The following is a 27,444-nucleotide window of genomic DNA, read 5'->3' as shown; positions in this document are numbered from 1 at the left end:
AACCAAAAAATAAAATAAAATAAAATAAAATAAAATAAAATAAAATAAAATAAAATAAAAATAAAATAAAATAAAATAAAATAAAATAAAGGCTCGGCAGTTGTCACAGAGGTCAGCACTCAAAAGGCACGTCCTGCACGAACGAATTTCTTTCCTCACCTGCCTGATCCCTAAGCGATAGGCAAGGATGCGGTCCACAGCGTCGGGGTTCATCTGGGTCCACTGGAGACTGTAGGCATAGACTCGGGGTCTGTTCTGCCACAGGGGGTTGTAGGTGTCGTAGTAGAACTCGGGAGCGTAGGCTTTGCCTGTAGGAGACAGGAACAAAAACAGGGAAAACAAAGAAACCAGAGAATGATCAGGCAGCCAGATTTGGAGCCAAGTGTTGAGACCCAGCCTGCAACCGCCCTCTCCCCCTGTGTTTTGAGTCATTTTGTTAAATACCTTCTTCCAGAAACACACTATGGAATTATTTGCCTTCATCCACTTTTTTAAAGGATTCTTGGCAATGGTTTGCTTTTATCGTTAACTCACTCCTCAGTGGCATCCATGGCCCAGCTGTGGGCATGGAAGGGGAAAAATTAACTGAGCTCCTAGCAAAGGCAAGCTGGAGCAATGCAACATGCCTCTGCACTAATTTTTCATGGCCCAGCTGACTAAAATAGAGATATCAAAACAATCTGCACTACACTGAGCAGAGTAAGACTCAGTGACAGCTGCTGTACCTGGCACAAATAACACGAAATGACATCCGTGAGCTGGAAATACAAAATGGATATTTCCAGCGACTGCTGCCTTCATCACATCTTCTCCTCCCTGAGTTCCCAAGTGAAAACGCACACAAGCCGTCCTTTGTAACCCCACAGATGTGCACGCTATTACAGTACATTATTTAGCTGAACATACCGATTTGCACAACAGAGGGAAACGACATCTCACAGTGCATGTTGGGTACACAACTGTTTCACCAGAATGTTATTATAGCCTTCATCTTTTATAAATATGAAAAACCTAAAGATGAACACATGACAAAACATTGCTTGAATTCACTAAATTTGAGTTCCCTTTGACTTAAACCCACAAATACTAGTGACATCTTTACAGGCAAATTACCCTTGCGCCTCTAGTGTACCTCATAAAGAGCAATTTAGCAAAATAAAAGCAAAAATAGCAAAAATAACACAGAGTGCCCAATCTGTTTGCCTAGCCACGGGCATGTAGTGGCATCTGAGATGCAGTAGGGTAGCTGAGCCATCTAGACCGGGTGGAAGATATGACGTAAGAGCTATAAGAGACCCAGGACCTGCTAGACTCATAGCTGGAGCTGCGTGCACCATCCATATACATCTCATATACCACCAGGCACTCCTGTGCAGGCAAACAAGTTGAGTCCATAAAGCCTATGAGAAGATGTGGTAGGGACAGGGCTGTCTGCAAACACCTTTGAGGGAACTTCACTCCATTGGAATATGTGCTTCCACCATACCCCCAAAAAATCTTGGTGGATTTGTCAAAAAGGAAAGTCAAACAACATTAGAGCACACAACCAGTACATGCCAAAGAGACCCAGATCAGTTTTCTACTTTTGAGTCATTTCGCATTGATCTTTCTTTAGCACACCATACCAACAACACAGCATTGCTTCCATTTCTTAAAGCAAAAAGGTTTGGATTGACTTGAAACAAGTTTTAACAGCTGGGTTTGTAGGAAGAGTTGTTAATCACCGGTTTTCGCCCTGGATCTGTTTCAACAGGAATAAAACCTCAACTCAAAGACTGACCGTCTTTCACGGAACAGGTCCATCCTTGCCCTGCCCGGTTTTGCCTCCTTTCTCTGGAGTTTCTACGCTTTGAGCATAATGTTATTGGGAACAGGATGGGGACAAACAAAAACCAGGCTCTGCTGCGTTAAATGCTACATTTTGTCACCTGACTTATGCAAAAAGGAGATGAAACATGGGAAACCAAAATATTTGCAGATGTTATCCTTCTACAAAAGTCCAAAAGAGACTTGTCATTAGAAAAAAACAGAAGCAGAATGAGGTCTTTCCCATCCCAAAGCTTACACCTCTGTTCTCCTTCTATTTCTCCAGGGATTTTGTCAGTGGAAGTAATTATGAAATGCAATGAAAAACACAAGACAGCCTCATGGGAAGACGTGGTCTGCCTGCTCAAGTCGACCTATGAGAGGGGTATGCATTCATTACTCACCTTCTTTAATTCAGATATTAGGAGCTTGTGCCAAAATGCACACTGTATTTAGGTATTTTCTCCTCAAAACTAGTTTTATCTACTGGTGTAAACAGAGATGGATGGGGAGGCATTTTGACCTGAAGTCTGAGAATTTCAATCATCAGAAAGGTAGTGAGAAGAGGGGAAAAAAGCATGAAAAATAAAAAAACTGAAAAAGGACAAAGGAAAAATCATGTGAATATATACCAATCTTGAGGTTATTGATCGAGCTTTTATCTTTGGGTGTGTCATCTCCTCCAGCCATGGCTTTCTTTTCAAAGGATAAAAAGCCCTTTTAGTCAAGATATTTTTGCCAGATTGCCCAACGAAGGTGCATATTCAACTAGACCAGATGAGAGCAGATATGCTAGTGCTGAAGTAGCAAACAACAATACTCCGAGGAAAAACAGCAAAGCAAAACCGCTGTTTTAAAAAATGAAATGTAAGATAAATGAAAAGAGGACCAGTGGTTGATAAGATTTGTTTTCCTTATTTATGTGCAGTGGAAATAATGGAGAAAAGCTCATGCTGAATGCAAATTACAATCTTCCCCCTGCTACTGCAGGTGGACATAATGGCATCTCTGGGGGTCTGCAGAAAGGATCCATAATTAGATGCTTGTCACAATATGGGCACTTGAACAACACAGTCACCTTTTGAGAAATAATGAGGACTCATGAAGAGTTGCATTATTCTAAATCCCTCTGAACAGAAGAGCTTTCTGGTGTGAATGGAGATGCCGAAAATTTAACAACACAACATTAAGACCTTAACTTGCGAACTTCAGAAGTACAAGAAAGCTGGGCAGTGTTTTAGAGTACACAAAAAGCAGATGTTGCCTTTGGAGGAGCTGGAGCTGAGACATGTAGGCGGTCTGCCTGGGCTTGGCAGGTGTCCCCCGTCACCGTGACCATTTGCTCTGACTCTGGACAAACACCCTAAGCCTTCCACCACCCAACCGTGCCACTTCCAGAGGTGATGCTGGCCAGCAAAGATAATTCTCCACTAGAGAAATAAAGAGATTATGAAGAGTGTAAGAGACCTAGCAACAGCCCTTGGCTTAGCACAACTTGACTGTCGGGAGGCAGCAGCTTACTTGGAGGAAACCACCTGCAGTACAGGTTAGCTCAGCAGCCAGCTTCAAGCCCTGGCCATGCTTGGAAGGGGTTATCACATACTCCCCACCTGCAGAGACGTCTCAAGCATGCAGTACATGGGGCTGCTGTCCCGCATACCCCAAACTGGGCATCCCTTGGGGCTGCCAGCTCTACCTGCACCTGCCTTCCTTCCTACAGTAATGTCAGCCTCACCTTCCAAAAGCAAATGCTTTGTTTTGTTCTGAGTACAGGAAACATTTGCCTGGCTCACATCATTTGCTCTTTTTAAGCACAGGCAGCAAAAATGGCCTTCCTCTCACTCCCTTCAGCTTTCGCAGCATTCAAGGATTTATTAAAACATTTCAGGACAGGCAGGCAGACCTCAGTGTGTTCCTGGAACCAAACCTCACCAGGCTTCAGCTAAATGGAGGTAGCTGTGACCAACTGACTGCTCCTCTATTGACCATCAAAGGAGATTATGGTGCACTGGGAGGGACCCCAGGTCTGTGCTGATTCAGATATATAGGGGAAAACAGTGAAACTCTTCTGGGTCCTCAGGAGGGTGCTGGCAAGAGGAGCAGCGTGCCATGGCCATGTGTCAAGGACTAAAGGCAGGGCAAAGGCAGGGTAGCTTCTGCAGGCAGCTTCTACGGATGCAGGAGTGCCGCATCCCTGGAAAGGGCAGCCTCTCCCTAACATGCCGCTCCAGCAGGTCCTGAGGGAGGAGAGTTTAATGTCGTGATATTTTTTTGTGTCTGTTAAGGCAATCTGAAGTCGGGTTTAGAGCTCCATTAACATGTACTAGTTTTAATTAATCCCTCCCTCTGTGCTCGCACTGCTGGAATCCAAGTAACTGTGATGCTTGGGGCTCTGCCAGGGAGAGGATACATGACATAGTTTGATGTGGAGTATATTGTTTGTTTTCCTTTCTATCACTAGCAAAACATTTCTTTTTTTCACCTTCTGAATATGTAGCATGTGCAAAATAAAGACGGTTGGGATTGTGTGTGTGGGCAGGGGGGGAATGGCGTAAGGAGAGGTAATACCGAATGCAGTTTGCTTATCTGGGCTGGCCGCTGCATGAGACAAAAATGCATAAACAGACAGACCAAATACCTGTGTTTGAAGGCAACACAGCCAAAATAAAGCGTGAATTCCTCCCCAGCACACTTGCAGAGGCAACCCAGCACGAGCAACACAATTACAAATCCTGCTGCCTTTATCGCTGTTGTTCCATCAACCTGAATGCATCTGCATACGAAGCCTACAATTATCAATTATGGCTAACTGCACCCCTAGGTACACAGGGGTTCCTCAGGATTTTAGCTATCTCCCTCCTCAGGTTAGCACAGGGGGAATTAAAAAAACCCATCACCCAATTCATTGGTACCATTCATCTGGATTCACAAGCACATCCCAGCCCTGCTGAAGCTCCTGAATTGTAGAAACACTGCAGAGGTCTGTGCTTACTGGCAGTGAGCAGCAATTTTTCCTTCTTGTGTCCTTAATTTCAAGAGGCCAAATGGCTTTTTTTTATTGGGCATTATTGGTGCATTTTCTGCATCTCTACTTAAAGACCAGCAGATCAGCAGCCAGAGGAACATCCTACCCACAGACCCTCCTCCAGGCAGCAGCCACAGGCTGTACAAGAGTCCCCCGCTCTGTCCCCTATCACTGTAGTTAAAATTTGCTACATATTAATTTCTACGAAAGTCTGAAATAGGACTTCAGAGACATGCGATACCAGATGTCAAGAAATATTGATCTGAGGACACGACTGTGATTAATTAGTGTGGCACAAAGGAACGTGTGTCCCAAGGTCCTCTCTGAGTAGCAGTTCCCAAACACTAATGTATCTTCTGGGTGGGACAAGAATATACTTGCTTCTAAGATGTATTGAGGGTAAGGACTTCCTCAGTTGAAGAGTACTTCAAATAGTGGATGGCCAGCTAGGGACAACTTGAATAGGTATATTCATAGGGAAAAAAAAGCTTACTGCCTGCTGACAGTAGCAGTTATCTGAGCCAGCTTCAAATGAGACAGCATCTGTACTGAAAGCAGCATGGCTGCTCCACTGATGTGCATAGGCAGGAGAAACCAACGTGGCGGCTGGCAAATGAGTTCTGAACTCAGGCAGAGCACGGAGGCTGCTGTGGTCCAGTGGAGCATCTCCCTGCGCTCACCATCGGGTCTCAGCGTCTCGGGAATAAGCACCAACACGGACATGCCAGCACTGCTCTGCTATGTGGCACCACGCACTTGCGGACAAGCAGTAGGTAGGGCATTGTACAACTTCTTATACAAGGAAGAAACTATTCATTTTATAGCAAAGTTGGAGAAAACCCACGGAAAAATATATTTAACCATGATGAATTTGGAAAATACATCCACAAAAGTGTTTTACCTGAAGTTTGTGTTTTGTTTTTCCAGTGACGGATTGCATTTGTTCTATGTGCACTCTCTTCAGTAATAGTTGAAGAAGTTCTCCTTTCTGCAGAAGTGAAGGAGCAAACCATTTCCCTGGGGGGCAGTGGGAACACCCTTCTCCTGCCATGCACACCTCCTCTGGAGCAAAGCCAGCCCAGGGACGGGACTCTCTGGAAGGGCTCAGAGCTGGCTGGGGACGCTTCCCGAGGACGAGAAACTCTGCCACAGCTATGGCATCGCAAACACCTTCATAAATGAGGTAGCCAGGGTACACAGCCTCTTTCTTCCTTTCTAGCCTGAAGACTGACCATGACAAAGTGGAGTATCCCCGGGTTTCAGGAGAAGAACAGAGCACAAAGCAGTTTGCAAAACCACCTCAACAGCGCTGGCACCATCATCACCTGCTGCTCTTGATTTACAGAAATCCTTGCCAACATGGCAGGGGTTACAGCAGGACTGCCTCAGGTACTCGCTAATGCACAAGAAGGTACAGCTTATTTAAATATAACTGATATGATGTATTTATCCATGTTTCTAAACAGTAATTAGTTTTTCATTTAACGTGCAACAGCTGACCAAACCATAAGCAGACATGCGTGTTTTTCTGATGTATGGAGGAGGTGACAGCAGCTCACCAGTGTTAAGGAGCACACTACAGCAGACACTGTTAAAACATCATTATTTTCTGATGGATAAGAGTCATCAAGTTACAAGCCCAGTTTCAGTAATTGCTTATTTCATAATGAATCTGAGACTGGATCTGGAAGAGGAACAAGCATCATCTGTCACTGGTCCCAGTGTTGCAGAACAAATGCAGTGCTCTTCCCCAGTAACAGTCCCCCTCACTCACAGAGCCCTTTTGCAGCCATTAGCATCTGCGGTGCAGCATTCAAATTCCTCCAGGCAGTACATCCAAAATATTATCTACCGCCTCTCTACTAGTGTAAGGTCAAAAATGGTATGAAAGACAATATGGAACTGATTCATAGAAAACAAGCAAACAAACAGAAAAGCCAATTCAATGCTTACTGTTAAATTCATGCTACATCCCATTGCACCACTGGGATCTCAGCAAATGCTGAAGTACTGTCCTGAACAGAAGTAGACTGATGTGCTTACTCAAGTGTGTCCTGAACTCGTATCTATTAGAGAAACTCCTCGACCAGGCACAGGAGATCTTCCCATGGTTCTTTTCAGATCACTCACTCATTTATCCCTTAGAAACTTAGGAAAATAAAATAATCTTCTAAAAGAATTGTTTCATTTCAGTTGCCAGTACATGGTTTCCAAAGTAACGTAAGAAATCAAGAACATGCACTGCAAATTTAAATTGTAATGAGTGCAAACACAACCCACTGATTTCAAGCAATGGCAATAAACTGAACAACGACATTCTCTCCCTAATTATAGCAGCTGACTACATACCCCAGATGGAGTTTCAGAGTACCAGGTTAGTGTTTATGCTGGCTTGTCATGCAGAAACAAACAGTAGTAACTGTGCAGGCACAGCACCAGTAACAGTGACAGCTTTAGTAGACACGCAGACAGAGCACTAAAGGAATCATTTCCTTGCGTTGTCTGTTTATGTTCCCCTTATCTTCATATCTATTTCTGCTAATTTGCTTGGCGTTAGATGGTTTGTGAATGCAGCATCTTTGCCATCTCTGTTCCATATTGCTAGCACATATGCACTTTAGCTTATCAGGACAAGGAGTTCAGTATAAGCGATGATCAGGGTGTCTTACACTTTATAACAGCAGCTATAAATGTGTAGGGAAAAATAAAATAAAATCAGAGATTTACAAATGCTTCCCCTTTCAGCAAATTCAGCTCCAGACCTTTCTATCTTTAAAATGCATGAAGAGTATAAATCCTAAACAAAACAATATATTTAACTGTGTAAAATACTGGGAGACACAGAGTTTATGAAAAATGCTCTGTTTTACTGCAGGATATATATTTCATGAAGGATTTTTAATAAGAAAGAGAAGATACTTTGTTCTTTATTTGCATATATGAAAGGAAGCATGTGTCTTCTAGATCTGCTCATCCCAACAAGGTCCCAACCCTGCAGCCGAATCATCCCTGTCACCTCCAGCCTCCCTGTAATCCCACACCTTCCAGCTCTCCGCATCCCTGTTTTGGACTTTCCACCATCACTGACCCTACTGCCTGAGCCCATCCATCCCCAGGTCCAGGCTGGAAGGTTGCCGATACACAAGCAATTCAGGGTGAACAGCACAAAGTAATGCGTTTCAACATTTGCAAAAGTCTCTTCCTATGATTTTTTTGGCCAAAACTGCTCATAGAGGTGAACATCCATTTTCATATAGCCTCAGTGCTTTTGGAAACTCCACCTGGTCAGGTGCCAGAACCACCTGCCCACCCTTGTTCTCCCCAACTTTCGTAACAGCTTTAGCAAAATAAGCTTCCTCCTTACTGAAAGCTCATTGTGCTTCGCAGACCAGTCCCCACTGTGGCTTTCTGAGGGTCCCCTGCTCTGTTACACCATTTAGAGGCTCCACCTGCAGTCCTCTTCAATATTCTGTATTTCATATGCTACCAGCTTCACACCAGAAGTTAACTGCTTTTTCTTCCATAGCAGTCTAGCTCTAACCAAACTAAAAGCTTGGCTTGTTTCTTTCTCCAGCTATGCAGCTATAGATCCCCTCTTCCTCTGCTTGTAACCACCGTCATCCTCACATTACTTACTTTTGGATGGTATTTTTCACTTGGAACTTTCTGTTAGAGCCTCAAATCTTTCCATTCACACTATTATGTTGTGGGTTTCATCTGCACAGCATCGCTAAGATAGTGCCTGGCCAAAACTTGAGGATTGACAGCAAATAGTGCAGACAAAGCCTTCCCTTAATCCTCCTGAAGAGTGACTTCCACGGACTGGTATTGTTTGGAGTCAAACACACAGCCTGAGAGTCGCAGTTCTACAGTCTGTACCTGTAGCCCCACCTGTGAGACCCAGGTAAATTCTGAAATAGTCATTTATCCTTGTATGAGAAAATTAACACTGATACCTGCTGCTCAGACAGGAATGAGGCAGAGCAGGCTGCAAAGCAAAGCCCAGACTAGAGCCCAGAGCACCAGATCATAAGCTGGGGTTCCTGCCCTACCAAAAGCAGGTTTGCCCATGGGAAGATCTCTGGGCTTTGGTTTCCAGGAAAGGACAGTTTAAGCCGTAAGAGAACAGTTTGGCTGAGCAGCTGAAGAGGCATTTAAATGCAGAGTAGTACTAAAGATAATCAAGTGCAAGCATTAATAATAAATAATCCCCACAAAGTAGGTGGATGAGGTTGCTCTTCTAGGGAATTCTTTACTGCAGGAGCAGACAACCACATACCTGCTGCTCCCAACACTGTGAACTTGGGCATGAAACTTTCCCACACCTTCCAGTAAAAGTCTCTTCCCAAGGGATATACATATTTGCTAACTTATTGCAACTTGCAGGGAAGGAATGATTTGGGAATCAAACTGAACTTTCAAATGCCTAACTGGAGCACAAATTTAAATGTGTATGTACTCTGCCCATCCCAAATGATTTAAGAGGTTCCCATTCCAGGTACAGAAAGGTCTGCTTTGAACCAGTAAACCAATATCCCAGTTAACACTTAAACTAATATCAGTTTATGCCACGGAGTATGCTACACATTTCATCCATGAGATGCCTTGTCCACATGCCCTTTAATGATTCCTTCCCCTTTCTCCCTGGTTCTCCTGCACTGATCCCCAGGACGCAGCGCTGCGATAAACGCCTCGCCAGCGATAACCAAACGTGACATCTGCTGGCTGAGCCGTGGAAGAGCTCGCACTGCTCTTCTCTGCAATTCCTCCTCCTTCCAACACGGGATTCACGGTAAAAAACATTGTTCCTTTTCACAGCAAAACTAGATCTCATCGAGAACTCAAGACAACGTGTTGCCGAGTTTCATTTCAATTCGTTTGTGCCCAACATGTCCGTGTTTGTTGACAGAAAGCTTCAATGCAATTTGAAATTAGGTTTCTAACATGGCACAATGAATTTGGATTTCCTTTCAAACAGGTCATGATAAAATGTGACCTGTGCGCTGACATTTTGAGGGATAAATAAATCCAGTTTAGAACAGTCTCTGAAGCTGGCTGATTCACACACACAGCCCCCTTTTTATTGGCGAGCTTTCTGCAAGCTCACATGCACATATACACTTACGTGCCATAATTTCATGTCATAATTTTTCTAGATACAGACATACGCACACACTTACATATACCCTACCTACATCAGTGCATGCATGCATGTTTGCAGACGTGTGTCTGTGCCTGACTAGAAAATGGTTACTAAAGCAAGGTGAAATACAGCTCAACAGAAAACAAAGCGAAGCCTCTGCTCGAGGTGGAGGCGGTAATTTACTTGTCACTGAAGTGAACTCCATACAAATCCCCTGGGAACTGCAGGCATGGAAGGGGGAAGCAGTGTCACTTGCCAGCAAGTGCTAAAGACCTGATAAACGAAGGACGGGTAGGGAAACGAAAGCGGTGTCATACAGAGAGCAGGATGCTGTTGTGAAATCATAAATAATAACGTGTGACCACATGCACATAAAGAAAACCGTGGCCTCTGAGAAAGGGGTGAGGTGGGGAAGCTCTGACAGTGCCTGGCAAAACACATATCTCGGGATCAGAGCACAACAAGAGTCACAGAAGAAACATTTGCAGCTGGGAGACGATGCGGCTCTGTGCAGTCCTTTGGGAGCAACACACCGATCAGGCAGCAGCAGCTGGGCTGGCTCCATCCCTCAGCCACACTGCTCCCCCAGCCCACGGGTAAGCCTGGGGCCACCACGTCACCCCATTCCCGAGCAGCCCCCACCACTGCTGGGTCCGCAGGTCTTCCTCCGCACCGTGGCCATGCCCGCCCATGGCTCCGTCCATCGGTCCCAGCTCAAGCCCCACTCCTCGGCCAGGCTCCCTTGATGCTTTCTAAGATTACCAGGACTTCCTAGGCAGCTGTAATCGCTCCCCTCCTGGCATTCAGGGTCATGCAGCTGCCTCACCCCCGTCCCTTCCCTACCGTGGGCTCCCAGTTCCTGGTAAATAGAACAGCTTGTGGCTGCTCCGGTCCACTCCAGAACCAACACACAATACCCTCACATCACACATGCGAACAAGCATTTTGGAGGAAGAAACTAAACAAAATGCCAGCCAGCCAATGAACTGCCCCTGCTTCCCACCAGCAATACTGAAATGCGGATTTTTTTCTTCTCCCTGGGCACTCCTTGGTTCAGCTCTGCAGTGGCAATGCTCGAAGGCTCCCTGCTAAATGCACTTTAGTGCAGTTTCTTCAGGCTCTGTGGGACTGAAACACTGCTGAAATTATTTGCAGCAACCACAGCAGCAGGTTTCTTCATGGGGAGGGCCTGGTTCAGCTCTAATATTAACTGGGGCATGTTCTTCACTCCCACGTACCAGGGTCCCCGAAAACACACGTTCAGGGCTCCCAGCAACAGAGCAGCCAGCCCATGGAAGGGATGCCTTTTGCTCTTCTTTTTGCCCAGACCACTCATTGTTCTGTTTATCCAACATCAAATAACTATCACCAGCCCAGAGCATTGCACACTCAAGCACCTGCATCACCCAGGGAGGCAGCTGCATGTTCTCTAACTCCTGGGGTCACCAGTTTGGCCCCCAGACATAGACCTATACCCTACAGCTCAGCTACCCAGAGGTCTCTACTTCAAAAGCTGTGCCATTCATCTTTATTATTCTGCTTGCACAAAGCATCCTGTGGTCAACAAGAAGGGATGCATTTACTCTTAATTATCAGTCTCTGGAGGCTACTTTGAAATAGCCCAGGACATCGTGTCAAAGCAGAGACTCATCAGCGATGCTGCACTTGGGGATCTCCAGCTGCAGCTCACCTCCTTCACCTGGGTCCAGACTCTGGCATCCCGAAACACTGCAAACCATGGAGGCCAAAAGGACTTCAGAAGACTAGACACATTCATGGAGGCCACATCCACCAGCGCCCAAGAAACAGTGATCCCCCTGCGATGGCAGCTCAGCAGCCACCTACGGTACCGCTTGCCAGCAGACCGGGAAGCAGGAGACGGCAATGCCTCTGCTCTGGGCTCCAGGCTCATGCTGAGCACGTGCGACTGGTCACCGCTGAAAACCAGAGACACGTGCCCAGGACCTGACTTAGCGCTGTGATTTCCCTTGTTATTGGATTCATTGCACAGCAAAGGGAGAACCAGGCCAGGCTCGTCAGGTCCTTCCATGGCTTTCAAGCCACAACACACAGAAACACAACTAAACCCAAACAATACGTGCGAGTAGTAGTTTCTCAAGTGGTGCAATTCACTGCTGCATTCACAATTCTTTCCTTTTTTGGGTAAACTAACTTTATTTTCTTTCTTCCCCTAGGGCAGACTTGCATTAAAAATTAGTAAGTCTGAAGCACAGTGAAAAACCTCAGATAACCCCTCCCTCCACTCCTCAAATTAGATACTTCAGCCTCAGGATGGAATTAACTAACTTCATTTTTCTCTTCTTACTAGATGACAGGAAAAGCATGGTTGACATCCAGTAATAACACCTTGTCACCTTTGCTAAAAGGTCACACTTGGCACTGCCTGCTCCACTGATGACCTGCAAGAAGCAAATATCCCAAATTTCAAAACTCTGACGAGTTTGGAAATTAATTGTTAAGAAGGCAGTCTCTGGCTCGGAGTCCGCTGCCTTTACTGGGCTTTGGACCAGGAGATTGGTGAAAAAAACCTGTTAACACAGTAAGAACTGTCTTTCATATTTGACTGCCCGCAGTTTAAACTGCCCTGGTCAAGCGTGTGGGGCAGGGCAGCAATCTGCTTCCAAGGGGGCTGGCAAAGCTCCTCTTAATTCAGATTCTCCACCAGCAGGCGTGAGTTCAGCGGGAAACAAAACAACATCAATACTCTGTGTGCTTTGGAAATGGTCTTTCCTGTTGTACATTTTTAGGAGATGCTCTGGGCTCAGTAGCACTGTTATAATCTCCACAGCCTCCAAGGTCTTTAATTAAAATCAAATACCTACTGTGCCTAGCAGATGAATGAAAAATAGTTTTTTAAATGGTAGTGATACTTCAGTAGAAATTTTAAGACCACACAGGTTAGAATATAGGCGACATATGGCCTTTGACTATTTTTTCCACTTCCTACAGTTCCCAGCCATCCATGACTGTCCCTAGATTGGCAAACTTGAGAAGTATTTAAACAAGTGGGAAGATTAACTACTTATTCTGACATGTTTGCATGTATTTCTGAATGAAGGTAAGCACTGACTACTTAACATTTAGCTAAGCTAGAGTCTAACTTCTTATTCCTAAGGTCTGAGAATACAGCAGAGCTCTCGCTGCAGCCGGGAAAGCTCTGGTTGAACTCCAAAGGGCTGCTGCTCCCAACCCGGGGGAAGACACAGACACGGAGGACAGATGTGTCCTGCTCATGAGGAGCAAACAGTGATGCAAGAGACAAAAAAAAAAAAAAAAAAACCAAACCAAACCTGAAGAGGACACGTGCTGCTCTTCCTGGAGGGAGAGATGGTCCATGCCCAACTCCAGCTCCATGGGAAACACTGGTGCCGTGAGGTGATGCTCGCAAGGGAATGAGGTGCATAGGAAAGCACTTCAAGTTTCAGACCCAAGACACCAAGTAAGGGGAAAAAAATAAAATAACACTCTGCCAGTTTGACTCGAGACACAAAATTGGGATATGAGACTATTGTAATCAATGACACAGTAAGAAATCTTCTCCTGTCCTTGAGAAAGATATAAATGTTACTGCAACCATCATTAAGCTTTACATGAGAGACTGTAATTTATATAGTCAGTTTATAGCCTGTAACATTCATTTAGACTTACTGGAAAGCTAATAACTTATAGCTAATAACTTATAGTCAGCTTATAATCAAATCTTCCTTAGAGAAACAGTGCTACAGACAGCAAGGATTTACAGGTAGTTTGTATGGGTGTCTTTATAAAGAAATAAATTAATTCTAACAGTAATTCAAATCACTCGCTCTACCAGCTCTCTCCATATTTAAATCTAACAGTCCGTGGGTGCTAGAGGAGCCTCAGCTCCATACAGGCTCTCAAGGCCCTACCTCACACCCACAGCTCCTCACCAAAACCGAGAGCTTTTTCCACCCGGCTGGAAGGACCCAGCCCATGATATATATTTCTAATAAAAAAAGGGAAAACAATATACTGAGCTATCAATGATGTTAAGCACCTGGTCGTTTCTTCCCTCAACTTCCCTGTGATAATTTTCCACCACCATCAATCATGACACTGATATTCCCAATGCCACCAGACTTGCAAAGCATCCACATGTCCTGCAGAGTGACTGCGACATCTCTTGTAAACATGGCAAACTCTACAGGCACCACACAAGCACATGTGCCCATTTTAACAAAACAACCAGTAAAAAAACCCCAGAAGAAACAGGTCAGACAAGGACCAGCTATCTCAGCTGTGCTCAGAAACTTGTCTACAGAAATCAAGGACTTTGCCTGCTTCTAACACTGCCTCTGTCCTTACTTGCTGCTTCCCTCTGCACTTCTGCTTTATCCAGACATCCAGATCTTTAATGTGAGCAGTCCTGGCAAATTACAAGCCATTTGCATGCAGGCAAAAACCCTGAGTAGAACAGCAGTTATGAACATGTCTGCACACAGCAGCATAAAAAAAGATGAACATGCAAATAATGTAAATGGCTTGCACGTGTAATCTCTGAATTCCTTCTAAGAAGGGAGGATTGGGAAGAAAAAGTCCAGACTGGGGCACACGTCCCGACGTGTCCCCACCAAGGTGCAGTGAGATGATGTGGCGGAGGCGTTCACTCTTGGGAGAGCAGCCAGTGCTGGGGACTGCCCAGGGCAGGTCTGTGGGTGACCGCAGCGGGGTGCCACCCAGATCCCAGAGACAGCACCAGCAAGCTAGGTCTGCAATAGAGAACAAACCCACACCAACACAGTGCTGGGCTTCATCTCCAAACACTACCTGAAACACCAAGAGGTCTCCAGCATGTTGGGGAGCAGACAAGGAATGCAGGGATCAGCCGCCAGCGCTGGTGTCTCCATGCAGTGCTGTGAGACCAGGCAGCCTGTGCCGGCAGTGGTTTGGGCATCTCTGCATCGGATCACGTGTGATCCACCACGTAGTGCTGCCCGGGGTCTGGCTCAGATGTGCTGCGTAATGCTCCTCCACCCTAGCTAGCTACTGGATAGCCAGGTGAGAAAGAGCAGACAAACCCAATGGTCAAAGACAAAAGGACAATGCGGGCTCAGAAAGCAAGAATATTTCACAAAATTTCAAACCACATGAGGTTTGAGCAACCTTACATAAAATTCTGCCCACAAGTTACGAGAAATGCAACTGACGGGGTATTAATAAAGCTGATTTCAGAAATGGGACTGCAAGCTGCTAATGTGTTTTTAAAACACATAATTTCAACAAATATTCTCCATTTTTAAACATTACATAATTTTCACATAACTTTAAGAAAAGTCTTGGCAGGAACCGGTTTTCATCGTGTTATTGAATAATGGTAGGACGAGTCAGCTAGAAAGTGCATTATAAGGTACAGTTCAGCCTGGAGATTAACACAGAGGCAAGCAATACCAGATGAACCCAAGTGAGAAGCAGCCAAACACAAAGGCAACGTTGGGTTTGGGACTCCACAGAACAGGTGGCAAATGAATCATGTAAGCATTCCCCCCCCAAGATTTCAGTCAATTCAGTGGGACTTTCTGAGACCCAGAGTTTAACTGGTTGGACGTAACTATTATATTAGACATATTATACCATGTAATTAATGCAGAAACAAATGTAATTGTACTAGTGTTTCCTCACTTCATTTTACATTGTCCTTCCACAGAAAATTATCCTCAGTTTTGTGGCTAAATGGAACAGAGGTGAATTTACAAGACAACATAAAACATCTATGTTATTTTATATCAACATTGTGCATGGTGTGCATTCACAAGCCTCGCTTGCAGTGAAGTGAGGTCAAAGGCACCATCCAAGGTGCACTCAGAGGGCAGGCAAAGGAGTCCTGCCGCCCGGCAGCCAGGTCTGAAGACACAGCATACAGGAGCTAGACACCATTGAGTGCCAGCTCTAGCAGAGGGACAGCACCTGGAGATCCAGCCTTGCTGATGCAGGAGGATGGAGTGCATTGGCATGGTGCAGCCTGGTCTCCAAGAAAGTAAGGAGGAAGGCACCAGCAGGGACCAGGCAGTCCCTATCTAAAGTCACAGGCAAAGATCTCCATCCTTTCAAATCCCTCTGTGAATATTGCATCCCTTTTAGGGGAATGAACCTTACTGACATTTGGACATGTTGCTTCTGTGTCCCTGAATAGGCACCGAGAAGATCTCTGTATGTGGCAGGCTTTGGTCCGTGGCTAGATGCCAGTTGCCCTCAAGAAGCCTAGATCCTCGTATACTAGCTTTTTCTTCAGCTAAACCCCTGGATTTTGCCTGTGACCAAGTGAAAGCCTGGGCCTGGCATCAGAAGTCCTGCACTCAGGGAACAGGGCTCCAAAAAAAGGCAGTTTATGCTCCAAGTTAAGGATAACGTGCTGTAATCCACCGGAAGCTGATGATTTCTCAAAATGGCTATGCAACTTAAGAACCAGGAAGAAAAAAAAAGTATACTACTTAAAATTTCTCTATGCACAGATAATTTAAGTCTGAATTTCTGTGCTTCTGACTCTTCAGAGGTTCAGCTATGCTCGAAGACTGCCTGCCAGCAAGGCAGCCATACCCAGTAACTACTCACAACACAGTCTACAAGACAGGAGTCACGTCACTGAAAAATATCTTCAGTCTTTGACTGTTCTTGCTAATGCCAAAGCTTGTTGGATAATTTACACAGATTATTTTAGTCGTCAAACGCAAGCAACAAGAGAAGGGGTAGGATTGTTTTGTGCTCCGAATGATGGGCAGGAGCGTATCCCTGAGATCAGAGCTCATGATTCAATAAAACACACGACTGTCAAAGCGGTCTTGAGTCCTGATACAGCAAAGAAGCCAATAACACAGTGTGGACAAAAGGTCTCAGAGGAGTCTAATTAATTTAAACTGACTGTTATTCCACTGAAACATCAGGGCTGTAGCAATGCTCATGAGTTTGGCTGAACTATTCAAGAAAAGTAAAGCACATTATCCAAAGATGAAGTGTGGTTTCAAACAGGATTTTAGGTCATGAATCTCCAACTTATTCCCTTTTTCACTTTTTTTTTTTCTATTACCTCTCCTTCTTGCCACGTTTCTATGTCACTCTGTACTGTTCCTGTTTGAAGTGTGTAAAATCTGAGTTGCCCAGACTCTGAAGCGGTTCAATCATTTTTGGCAGTAGGTGCCTTGAAAAAAAGCATCGCTCCTCTAGCCAACCCTGCCACATAGTCATACATAAGTGCATTTTTCTAACTAATTCTCAATTTATAACTGTAAAAAATAGGCTGAAGATGGTTTAGGAAAGGACATAAACCTTTCATTTGGTCAGAAAACGGTCTTTTTAATTGTTCATGGATTATGTCTTACAACTTGGCTAGACTGGGACACACTAAGGTCTGAAGGTGTTTTGTCAGTACTTTCTTAGTACCAAACAAGTTCTCCTCTGTTGAGATAATCCCTTACATGGATTGTTCATAACCTGCCAGAGGCTTGGAATTGTCTTACATGATTTTGTTATACTGGGGTAAAAAAGCAAAAAATCTTCAGCATATACTCAGTAACTTTACACCATTTTTTGGGTATTAAAAAAAAGTTTAGTTTAGATCTTTTAAACAATTTTGTTTCCTTTTTGGCACAATTCTTAAGGAATTGGGCTGGGACCAAAAGCCAACAGACTTCAAGGCTGTTCAGACCCTGCCGTCAGACAGAACGGGGACATCCCTCCCATCTTGCTTCAATGCAGCTGTTAACAGTTTGAACAAGTTTTGGTAAATCTAAAATATCCCTCAGCTGAGCAGCACTGGGAGCTGCCTCTAGCATTCTGTACAACATGACCTCCAATTTGAAAGGAAACAGAAAAATAGGGGTAAGGGGGAGAAGCAAATGCCCCCAGCATAGTGCAGGGCTTTGGAGACAGTGAGATTTGGCATCTTGCTTTGCTGTTCTGTTAAATGATTACAGAGTCAGGGTACAGCTGAGGCCCATGCACTTATTTAACACCCTGCTGCCATCGGTCTGTTCATTTATGTTTGGGTTTTTTTTTTTAATGTATGGAGAAGAGAGGGAGGCTTTAAAACACCAGGAGATGCCATTAGCAGCCGTTCATGCACCGAGAAGAGGGCTCGTGCCACCATCACTGCCTACCTCGTTGGAAGGATGGGGATAAGCTCAGTCCCAGATTGCTTCTCAGGAACCTCCTCATGGGAACGTTGGGGTTTTTTTTTGGCCTATAAAGTTGTGGGGAGGTAAAAGCCGCTGGAGAGGCAGCAGGGAGCCGTCCCAGCACAACCCTCACGTGACGTGCCAGATGTTGCCAGTGCAATGTGCTTCTATCCTTGGGGGTCCCCTTGATGTGGCCACCTGAGAGTCAGCGATGCTCCTCAAAAAGAGCCAGGAGTTGTATGGAGAAAAACATCATGGCCCTGAGATGAAAAACACAGGGGAAGACTGATGCAACCCACTTTGGGAACCCTGCCACAGCATGTGCAGCAGGGCCAAGAACAGGCAGACGTGGCTAGCTGGCATAGTGCTGTCAGTCTTAGGGACAAGGAACCCACCTCTGAGGGGTCTGGGCAGGCAGCACCCTAATCTTCCCACCCCGATATCACCAGACAGAAGCCAACAGTGGAGTTGAACCACAATAAAAAACGCAATAAAGAAACTGGCATATTGAAAAGAGATGCAAAGTTAATTACAAGGATTAAGTAAATAACTTACTGTTGATTCTAATTTTAACTGAAAATGAAAAGCAAATTTTGATTGAAATCAAACAAAAATCGATGTTTCCCTCTGTTTTTGCTCTTGAAAACTGAATCCTGAAACAATTCAGTGTCAAAGACAAGATCCAAAGGACAAGGTCCAAAACACATCAGCTGGAAAAGAGGGAAGTGCTGATGATGGGGAAAGATGCTGCTGCTCTCCCTCTCCCAGCAGAACCCTTTCTCTCTTTATCTGAGCTCTGTAACGAGCCAATTCCCATGCTATGATGTGCATTGAGTTGGTTTTGGGGAGAGGTTAGGACGAGGGTGTAGAAGCTTTCATCCTCTCCTGCTGATTTTGTTTTCTCCTTTGTATATGGTATTTGAACTTCTACAGCGACACAGATGTTAGGGCATACTTAACCTCCCTATCGCCATTGCGCTTCTCATAGTGAATGTGCTCCATGGCCACGTCCTTCCTAAAATGAAGGCATGAACCCACTGAGTGCCCTGGATCTAGCTTATTATTTTATTTAGTTATTTTTTATCCTTAATCATTCTTCTGTATTTCAGGCTGATTTAACAAATAACTATGCCACTCATCCAACCCTCTGCTCCAGAAAGTAATGTTCCCGCAAAAAAGCCACAAAATTGATTGAGGGAAAAAATAACCTTGTTTTAAAAGATTTAATAGGACCTCATTTCTGGATTCATATAAATTATTTAGATTAGCACAAACATGAATTCTGCAGTTGAGGAGCAAAACTATGTTTCACTGCACTAAAGAAGCTGTTTTGATGTTTGATTAGGTTTTCTTTGAACTTGGCAATTTTTCAAAAAACATACTCCATTTTACTGGGTTTAACCTCTCTGACTCAATCTGTGAAAGCCCCAATTTCTTCCTAATTCTGTTAAAAAGCCATTTCTGTTGTGTGCCATGTAAGGATTCGTTTGGTTTATTAAAAAAAAAAAGTTTATCTTCTGTTAATATTTTAAATTTTTCAGGACAGTGAATATTCCTTCTTGTACAAGTGTGAAATGCTTAACACAAAGCAGATACTACCCCACAGCTAATAATAAAACAGAATAAACAACAGCAGATTTTGGTCAAGGCATGAACTGCATCAGGACCAAAGGCGGCAATTCGTTTTGACTCTAAAATCTGAAACTGTTTTCCTCTGGAAATTTGTGCAAGCTCTGGAAAACAAATATTCATGGAAAAAAATTCCTGTAGCTCACCTGCAAAAAAACCCCACCTTCTGGATAACCTATATCATTTAAACACACTGCACGTAAAGCATCTTCAGCAAAGCAGCCCGCGGGATGGAAAAAAGGACTTTGCCTTGGTCTGTGTCAAGGAGAAGGGGCTGTGCTCTGCCTGATAGCCTTCCGTTTTATTTGGCATTTTAAGACTACCCGAAGTTATTGACCTAATTAATGTATTTGACTTAATCAGCCATGAATTAGCTTCTTGACAACACACTCATTTACATTTACTCCTCAAGGAAGGACAAAAAAGATTCTCTAGCTATACTAACAGCATTTTCTCCAGAAAACCAGCACAGAATTTTTTTATTTGTTTTTGGTTTTGCTTTTTTTTTTTTTTTTTTAATCAGATTTGATTTTTAAATTCTGTTTTCTCTAGAAAGTGGCATCATTAAATACAGGTGACTTTTCAGTAAAGCTCCCCTCACAGTCACGTATTAAAACATCAAAACAAAGCAGCATTGGCTCTTAACTTTTTTCAAAACACAATTGTGTCACTGCAAGGAAAGAGGGAACAAAATCTGGGACGTTTTCATACCTGAAAATCTAGCTGTTACACCTTGAAAAACTAAAATGCCAGTACACCAGTCTGGAGATGCTAAATAACTCAGCATCTGACCCTGAACCCTTTTCTCTGACCTATCTTACCTAACTTACCCTATTTTCAGGAGCTCACAGACGTCAGACATCAGTTTCCCCCATCACACAACGATGAGGTCACAGGGCTGATTGATAACATTGCAGCGATAGACCCCAAATTTCTGCAGCGTGCTGGAACTTGACTTTCTCAAGAACACAGCACACATGGGCATAGGCAGCATACCTGGAATTTAACAGTTTAAGTAGTAATCCAACTGAACAGAGAGCAGAACAAATGCTTGGGTTTAGTCTGGGTGGAGAGACGCTGCCTTCGTCACTGCTCCCGTTAGCTGTCCTGGCTGCACCGAAGACAGCTGAGACAGACCACCGAATTGCAGGCATGGTTTGACCATGGCCAAGACTCTCCTCTTCAGTAAAGCACGTGGCAGTAATTGTCCCTCTGTCACTATGATATTACTAAAAGTGCATTTACTTTCTGGGGAAGAGATACATCCAAATCCAGGCTGATAATCACACATGATCATTTCAGTGAGATCTTCACCCAAACACAAGACGTGGGCAGCGATGCAATCTTTACAGTGGGTCCCTACAGCTCAGCCATCTCGCGAGAGGCACAAGAGAGCATGTGGGTATCTCCAAACCAGCACCACACCAGTTTCGTCCAGGGAGTCCCTTTGAGGAGGAAGAGCTGGGCTGTACCAGCTGGCATCGGTGGATGGCTTCACTTCTCTGTGCTGCTGAGCACTCACACATCCCACGGAAGTCAACGGGCTCTGCACTTGCTGACAACCACGAAAATAAGAAAGCTGATCTTGCTGGCACTGAATTGTTAAAAACCCCAAAAGAAAAGGACAAAAAAAGAAAAATATATGCAGTGTTCTCCACTTTTGCATGGTTTTAAAGTAATTTTCCAAAACAGACATCACTGTGATAGCATATTTGTTCAGGCTGTAAATCAGCAGTAAGGAGATGAAAATTCAATCTGAAGCTCTCAATAACACTACCCAAGAAAAGAAGATAAAGAGCAAAGGGAATCGGACCTCAGTCTCATCCTTGCACTCCGGCAGATTTCAAAAGGATAACCATCAGAAAATTGGCCATTAAAGCGAAGGATCTGAGTGCCTGCTGACAGACGGGAACGCATCACCGAACAACCCAGGGCCAAACTACCAGAAGTATCTCAGCGGTTCAGGAAAATGTCATGGCTAATCTCGAGGCAGATGAAGTATCTAAAAGCAATAAGTAGGTTAGTGCTCCATGGTCCAGAGCCAGCAGCCAGTCACAAATGACCCGCACAAATTCAGGCAGAGAGTCCAATCAGTACTCTGATTTCTGAAATGTCCTCAGAAAACGTGTACATGCTCCAAGATGATTTGGACGTTGAAGAGTAATGACAATAAATTGTTTTATTTAAAGTAATCTTTATGACAGAACAATGAATTAGAAAAATAAATAATTTGTCTAACACTCAGAAAAGGTAAAATAGAGGATTTGGGGGCAGGGAGCAGATGGAGCACAGAATTGCAATGGAATACAGAAAGATAAGAGCATCCAAGTACCTGACAGCACAAGTCAGCTATTTTAAAAGAGATTTTTGTGTATGTTGTTGGTACATTTGCATGGATGTTTTTTGACCTTGTGACGTTTTTTCCATACTCTGAAACCAGCGTGGGCCACGTGGGGAGAACAGAGCAGAGGAGGAAGAGGATGAGACAGGTGAGAACAGGGAGACAAGAGGACAACCTTCTGCAGTCCCCCTCCCCTCTTCACCCTTCTGTCTCTCTCATTGTTCAAGTACTAAATTTGGCTTAAGCTGGAGGGAAAGGATACAAAGTGCCTAACAAATACTCTAAGGGAGAAAATGGCTAAATTGAATTTTCTCGTAACGTGGCAGAAAGCTGGCGAAGACTCGCTCTGCCGCTCTGCGCTGCCCTCCAGCAGCGGCCCCTGGGGCACCCAGCTGCAAAGACAAGCTCTGCTCTGCATTAAGATGATAAAATGACAAAAAAACAAACTTGGGGGAAAAAAAGGCAATCTGAAATAAACAAACAGGAATAATAACACTGAAGAGAGGATCTTTAGATTAAAAATTAATGGCACTTAGCTAACGGGCACTAGCGCCTTGCTGCAGGGCTCCTGCACACCCGTGCGGGGACTTGCTCGAACAGAGAGGACGCAGAGGACGGATGCAAGAAGTCCCTGGGGAGATATCACAGTATTAAAGAAGCAGATAGCATAAACAGGTAAGATTTTGATTTAAAAAAAAAAAAAAACAAAAAACAAACCACCAACCCTCAAGCCCTCTGGTGCTGACTCTACATGACAAATTTTGAATTCACCAAAGTGGATCAGTTTTCTTCAGACTTCAGTGAAACCATGGTTTTACCCTGCCAAAAATATCAACAGCAAATGGTTTGGAGGAAAAATGTCACATATTAAAAGAAAAAGATAAATATTTAAAAGAACAGAGCAAATATAATTCCTTAATTCCCACTGAGGGAAATGTGTGTAAGAGAAACAGAAGTGTGCCTACCAAGGAGAATATGTGATTTATTCTAAGAAAAGAAAATGTCTGTATATCCAGCACAGCATTTCTTTCCCATATAAGCTTCCTAAAAGACCAACAGCTGTCCCTAACCTGCCCCAGTAACACGCTTGTGATTGTTATTTACCATTCTGCTCCAATTTTTAAAATTAAAAGGACACTACCAATTGAACAGCACACATTTTTGTCCCAACCAAATGGGCTGTACCATTGCTAATATAAAAACACTTCACAGTATAGAATGGAAAGAGAAAAAAGGAAAAATATTTTTCCAGATTTCATTTTTCATCAGCACCTTGTGTTAATTGACCCAGGACGGCCAGCTATGCAGTCAATGTCCCTCTATATTTATTGAGGACATCAGCAGGAGAAAGAAAAACACAGCTTTAAGCCTGAAAAATATAAGTGGGAATGTTCCTATTAATGAGAGAGGGTGAGGGACAGGCCTCAGTATATGAAATTATTGTAATCTGATTCTTGAGCCTGATTAGATTTCGAGTAGATGCCTGCCTTTACGTGATGACCAGGCAGCAGTCAGTGATTTGAGTGGTCGAGTATTTTCAGCACCGGCAGGTGCATCGTCCATCCTGGAGGATGCAGGGAATGGAGCAGGAACCCTGCCACCTCCCAGCTCGGAAAGCTATGAAGCCCATTTGGCAATGCTGAACCTTTCCACATTGACAAGCTGACTTAATTTCCTCCAAGGTCTCCAAGGAAAGAGCCAAGGAGCTCGCCTGTAGCAGCTGCCAGCAGAGCCTGCAGTACAGGAGCACAGCCACCATCCTCAAACAGGGGTAGGTAAGGCTTTGGCCACCAGCCAGAGGCTATCAGCTACCAAGGCTCATACCCTGGGTAAAATAACAGCATGATTATTGCAAGGTTCTCAAGACAAAGAATTAGAGCATAAAATCATATTATTACTCCCCACTTGCGCGTGTTTGAGGCTCATAGGTTTGTTTGGCAGGAGCTCTCCTTTTGGTGGGGGGAGAACAGCAGCATTACAGCGCTAATTGATAAATGTGGCGGTGTTAGGAGGAATATTCAGGCTGTGGCTGTTTGCTTCAGTTCTGGGTTACATTTTTGTTTAGAAATGAGCATAAAATGAATTGGCACGCACCTCAAAGGGGTCAAAATCTTACTTTTTGGTATTTCTGCCAGGGACCTGGTTTTGCCCCTAAATTATGATTACTGAGTTCCTTAGACAGCCCCCTTCAACAACTGAGTGTGTGTGAAGAGCTGGTGCTACCAGAAAGACAGGATGGTTTCTTATAGCTTCAAAACTCACCAAAGTAATGAAAATATTCATTTAAACTGTGCTTGTGTACGTCTCATTGAGGAAAAAAAAAAGTGAATAATTGTTTTCAACTCATCAGTTAATCTTTCAGTAGTTTAGGAAGACTATTCTTCTGAAATATTTTAGATAGGTAGATTATTCTTGATCCCTATGTTTCTACTTCCACACTTGGCAATGAGCTTTCCTAATATGTCCAGGTCATTGTACTCATCCAAGAGCTACTACCAAAAAAACAAACTGGTCAACCAAAACTCACACAAATAACCCAAAGCCCAAAACAACTTCTAGCAGTTATCGGCTGGAACAGCAAGGAGGTAAAAAAAACGGTAATAAGTAACTATTGCAAGCAAGGGTTCAGTAACGCCCAGCATCCCTTGGCCACTGCTAGGGACTACCAAGCCGCAATGACTCCAGTGTCTGGCACTAACCGCTACATGTTCCTGGAAAATGGAGAGGAAAACCGCTGAATTTGACACATCTGTGAAGAGAAACCCAACACAGAGCTCCTGCGTGTCCCTCCACCGGTTCGGATGCTGGTCAATCGTTCCATGATGTGCAACCACGCTGTGAGGAACAGAACTTACATTAGAGACATGCCTTCCAGCCAACACACATACAGTTCAGCTCATAAAAACTGTGCTGAGTTACTTGCTTGGGAAGTTGCCTTCATGCTGACAAAAAACCCACTGTAGAGTGAAAACAGTTCACTGGCAAAATCCTGATATTTTGGGACTGTGCAGGTAAAGAGTACAAGGAATCTGCTTCCAAACAAGCTTTCTGAAACAAGATTTTTGCTTGTTGCTTTACATGAATCCCATAGAGTTTCTAAGAAAAAAATTAAAATGGGAAGCTACAAATAACATACACTTCTGTCCCTCAGTTCAGTGCAAAAGGTCTTCCCTAATAAAAAAGGATTAACAAAGCCATAAAACTTTAAATGGCAGAACACTGTTTAATTCAGCTAACAGGGCTATGGAGAAGAACCCGATACCCTGCAATTTCAAGTGTCTGCCATTTATTTTAAGGTGATGCCCTTGTGGCAAAAGCATCCCAGCTTTCACAAAAGGCTGGATGGTAATTCCGCTATGACTTCAGCTTGATGCTCCACAGACCACAGCGATACCACGTATGGTGCCAAGGGCAAAGAAGAAACACTAAGGCTGAAATTTCTGAACGAGTTTCCAGCGAGGATGTTCCCACAAGGCTACACAAGGAATCACACAGCTCCTACCGGGGATGGATGCTGAGATCATACGGAAGGGATGATTCAGTGTCCAGCTCTTCAGATTCAAACTTCCTAAGGCATGTGGGAAAGGAAGGCAGGAGACGGGAGATCCTCAAGCAGACTGAGCAGACACCCCCAGCTAGACGGGGGACATGGGCGGGCACGTGCGTGCCCCCAGCTTTTCTCACAGTGTGCTCTGCTCTGTCTTTAGTTCAGTAACACCACTGAAGCTCCAGAGAAGGGAAAACCTGCGGTCATGCTGGTAGCTAACGATTATAACCTATGTAATTACAAACTGATTGGCTTGATGTTGCTCTCAGCCAGAAGCACTGAAAGTGTGATGCAAGACTTGATAAGTAAATAATTAAAGATTGGCTCATTAATTAATGCAATATTTTATGGTGAAAAAGTTCCACAAAACAGAACAGCACAAAATCAATATTCAAAACTGTCTTTGCTCAACAGTGGGATCAGAAGTTAGTTGACAAAGGTAGCTACGTCAACATAATGCCATTAGTAGCTTTGTTTAGTACTACCCAGTGTTATGATTACTACTTTAATTAGTATCTCACAAATTACATATAGCATTGTCAAGCCAGCACCATAAACAACAGACAGACCGATTTCACAATGCAACTTAAGCGAGGAATCATGCAAGAATGTGTATCTGGCCCTTTCAAACACACCGGTTGAACAGCTACAAGAATTTAACATGGATGAAACAAAATATTGTTTCCCTTACTTAAAAAAACCTCTTTGGACAGCAACTTCTGTGAACAATTCAGCCCGAGGCAGCCACCAGCACAGCAAATTTCAGCACAAGTGGTTAAAGCTTGCCAAAGTTATAAGCCACTGAAGATAAAGTGTTATGCTGAGACTTGCCAGGTAATGTCAATTACGGGGAATCTGAATCCTAAATAGCCCCCAGGTGCACAGAATATTGCTAAACAACCCCCACTGTAGCACCAGCCCTTCTGACAGCAACACAAGTGCCTGCTTGATCAATCTCTTGCACACTGGGAACCTAGAAAATACAGAGTTCAACCTCCCCTCCCTTGAAGAGACCCAAGTTACTGTGAAAAAGGTGTCCCTGGGGTGGCCTGGGCTGGCAGGAGCCAGGATGCGACCCAGGGAGGGCTCTGGGTCTGCCCCGCGAGGGCAGCAGCCTCTCCGGGGAGGGGGACGCTCCCTGCGCTTACCCAGCCTCTTTCTCCAGCATTCAAATCCTTCCTCCACCTGCATGGAGGCTTCTGTGCCATTCATGACATTTTGCGCATCTTTTTTTTTTTCCTATTTGCTTCCAGCCTTGGCAGGGTTTTAATGACACACTGCCTGAAATGTACTTTTTATTGCTCTTTGGATATGATGTGCAGTAGAAACCACTGAATAAAATATATAGATAGTGAAGCTGCGAGTAGCATGAACTCAACTTTGCTTTCCCACAAATACAATTTTGCTTGTACGTTCTTATTTATTTTTAAGACGTTAGCAGGTTAAATCTGCCTCAGATTGGCCCACCTGATATAAATCAACCCCCTTTTCCACATGCGATTTATTTTGCTTGCATCTTCTCAAATCTGGCTCAAAATACAAATGCAGTAAAAACAGGTTTTGCAAACTCTAGGGCCAGTATAAATCTTTTCATCCAGCCTGCTTTTAATACTGTACTGAAAACCTTTCTCTTAGCATACCAATGCTTCTCTGCAGCCCCTGCAGTGTGAGCATTGCAGCACACTGCTACTACATGAAAACCTGGAAATAAAAGCAACTAAAAATGGGCTACAACTCCCATTATTCCACCCAAAAGAAAAGCTCTCCACTATCACCGGATTCCTGCCACTGGGCTATTTATTT

General features: G+C 44.1%; 1 protein-coding gene across 1 annotated transcript in view; it reads right to left on the bottom strand.

Moving 5' to 3' along the window:
* MDGA2 (MAM domain containing glycosylphosphatidylinositol anchor 2) overlaps nucleotides 1-27,444 on the bottom strand; it is a 388,481-nt gene that overhangs the window by 57,545 nt on the left and 303,492 nt on the right. Inside the window, exon 10 of the mRNA XM_087746923.1 lies at nucleotides 160-308. Coding sequence (XP_087603049.1) covers nucleotides 160-308 — 149 coding nt within the window. The remainder of the gene's footprint in view (nucleotides 1-159; nucleotides 309-27,444) is intronic.

This window comes from Nipponia nippon, unplaced genomic scaffold (assembly GCF_047370975.1).
Source record: "Nipponia nippon isolate SJK-2023a ecotype South Korea unplaced genomic scaffold, ASM4737097v1 scaffold_11, whole genome shotgun sequence".
Taxonomy (NCBI): Eukaryota; Metazoa; Chordata; class Aves; order Pelecaniformes; family Threskiornithidae; genus Nipponia; species Nipponia nippon.
Note: the sequence above shows the minus strand (reverse complement) of the source record. Positions and strands in the feature narration are given on the sequence as shown.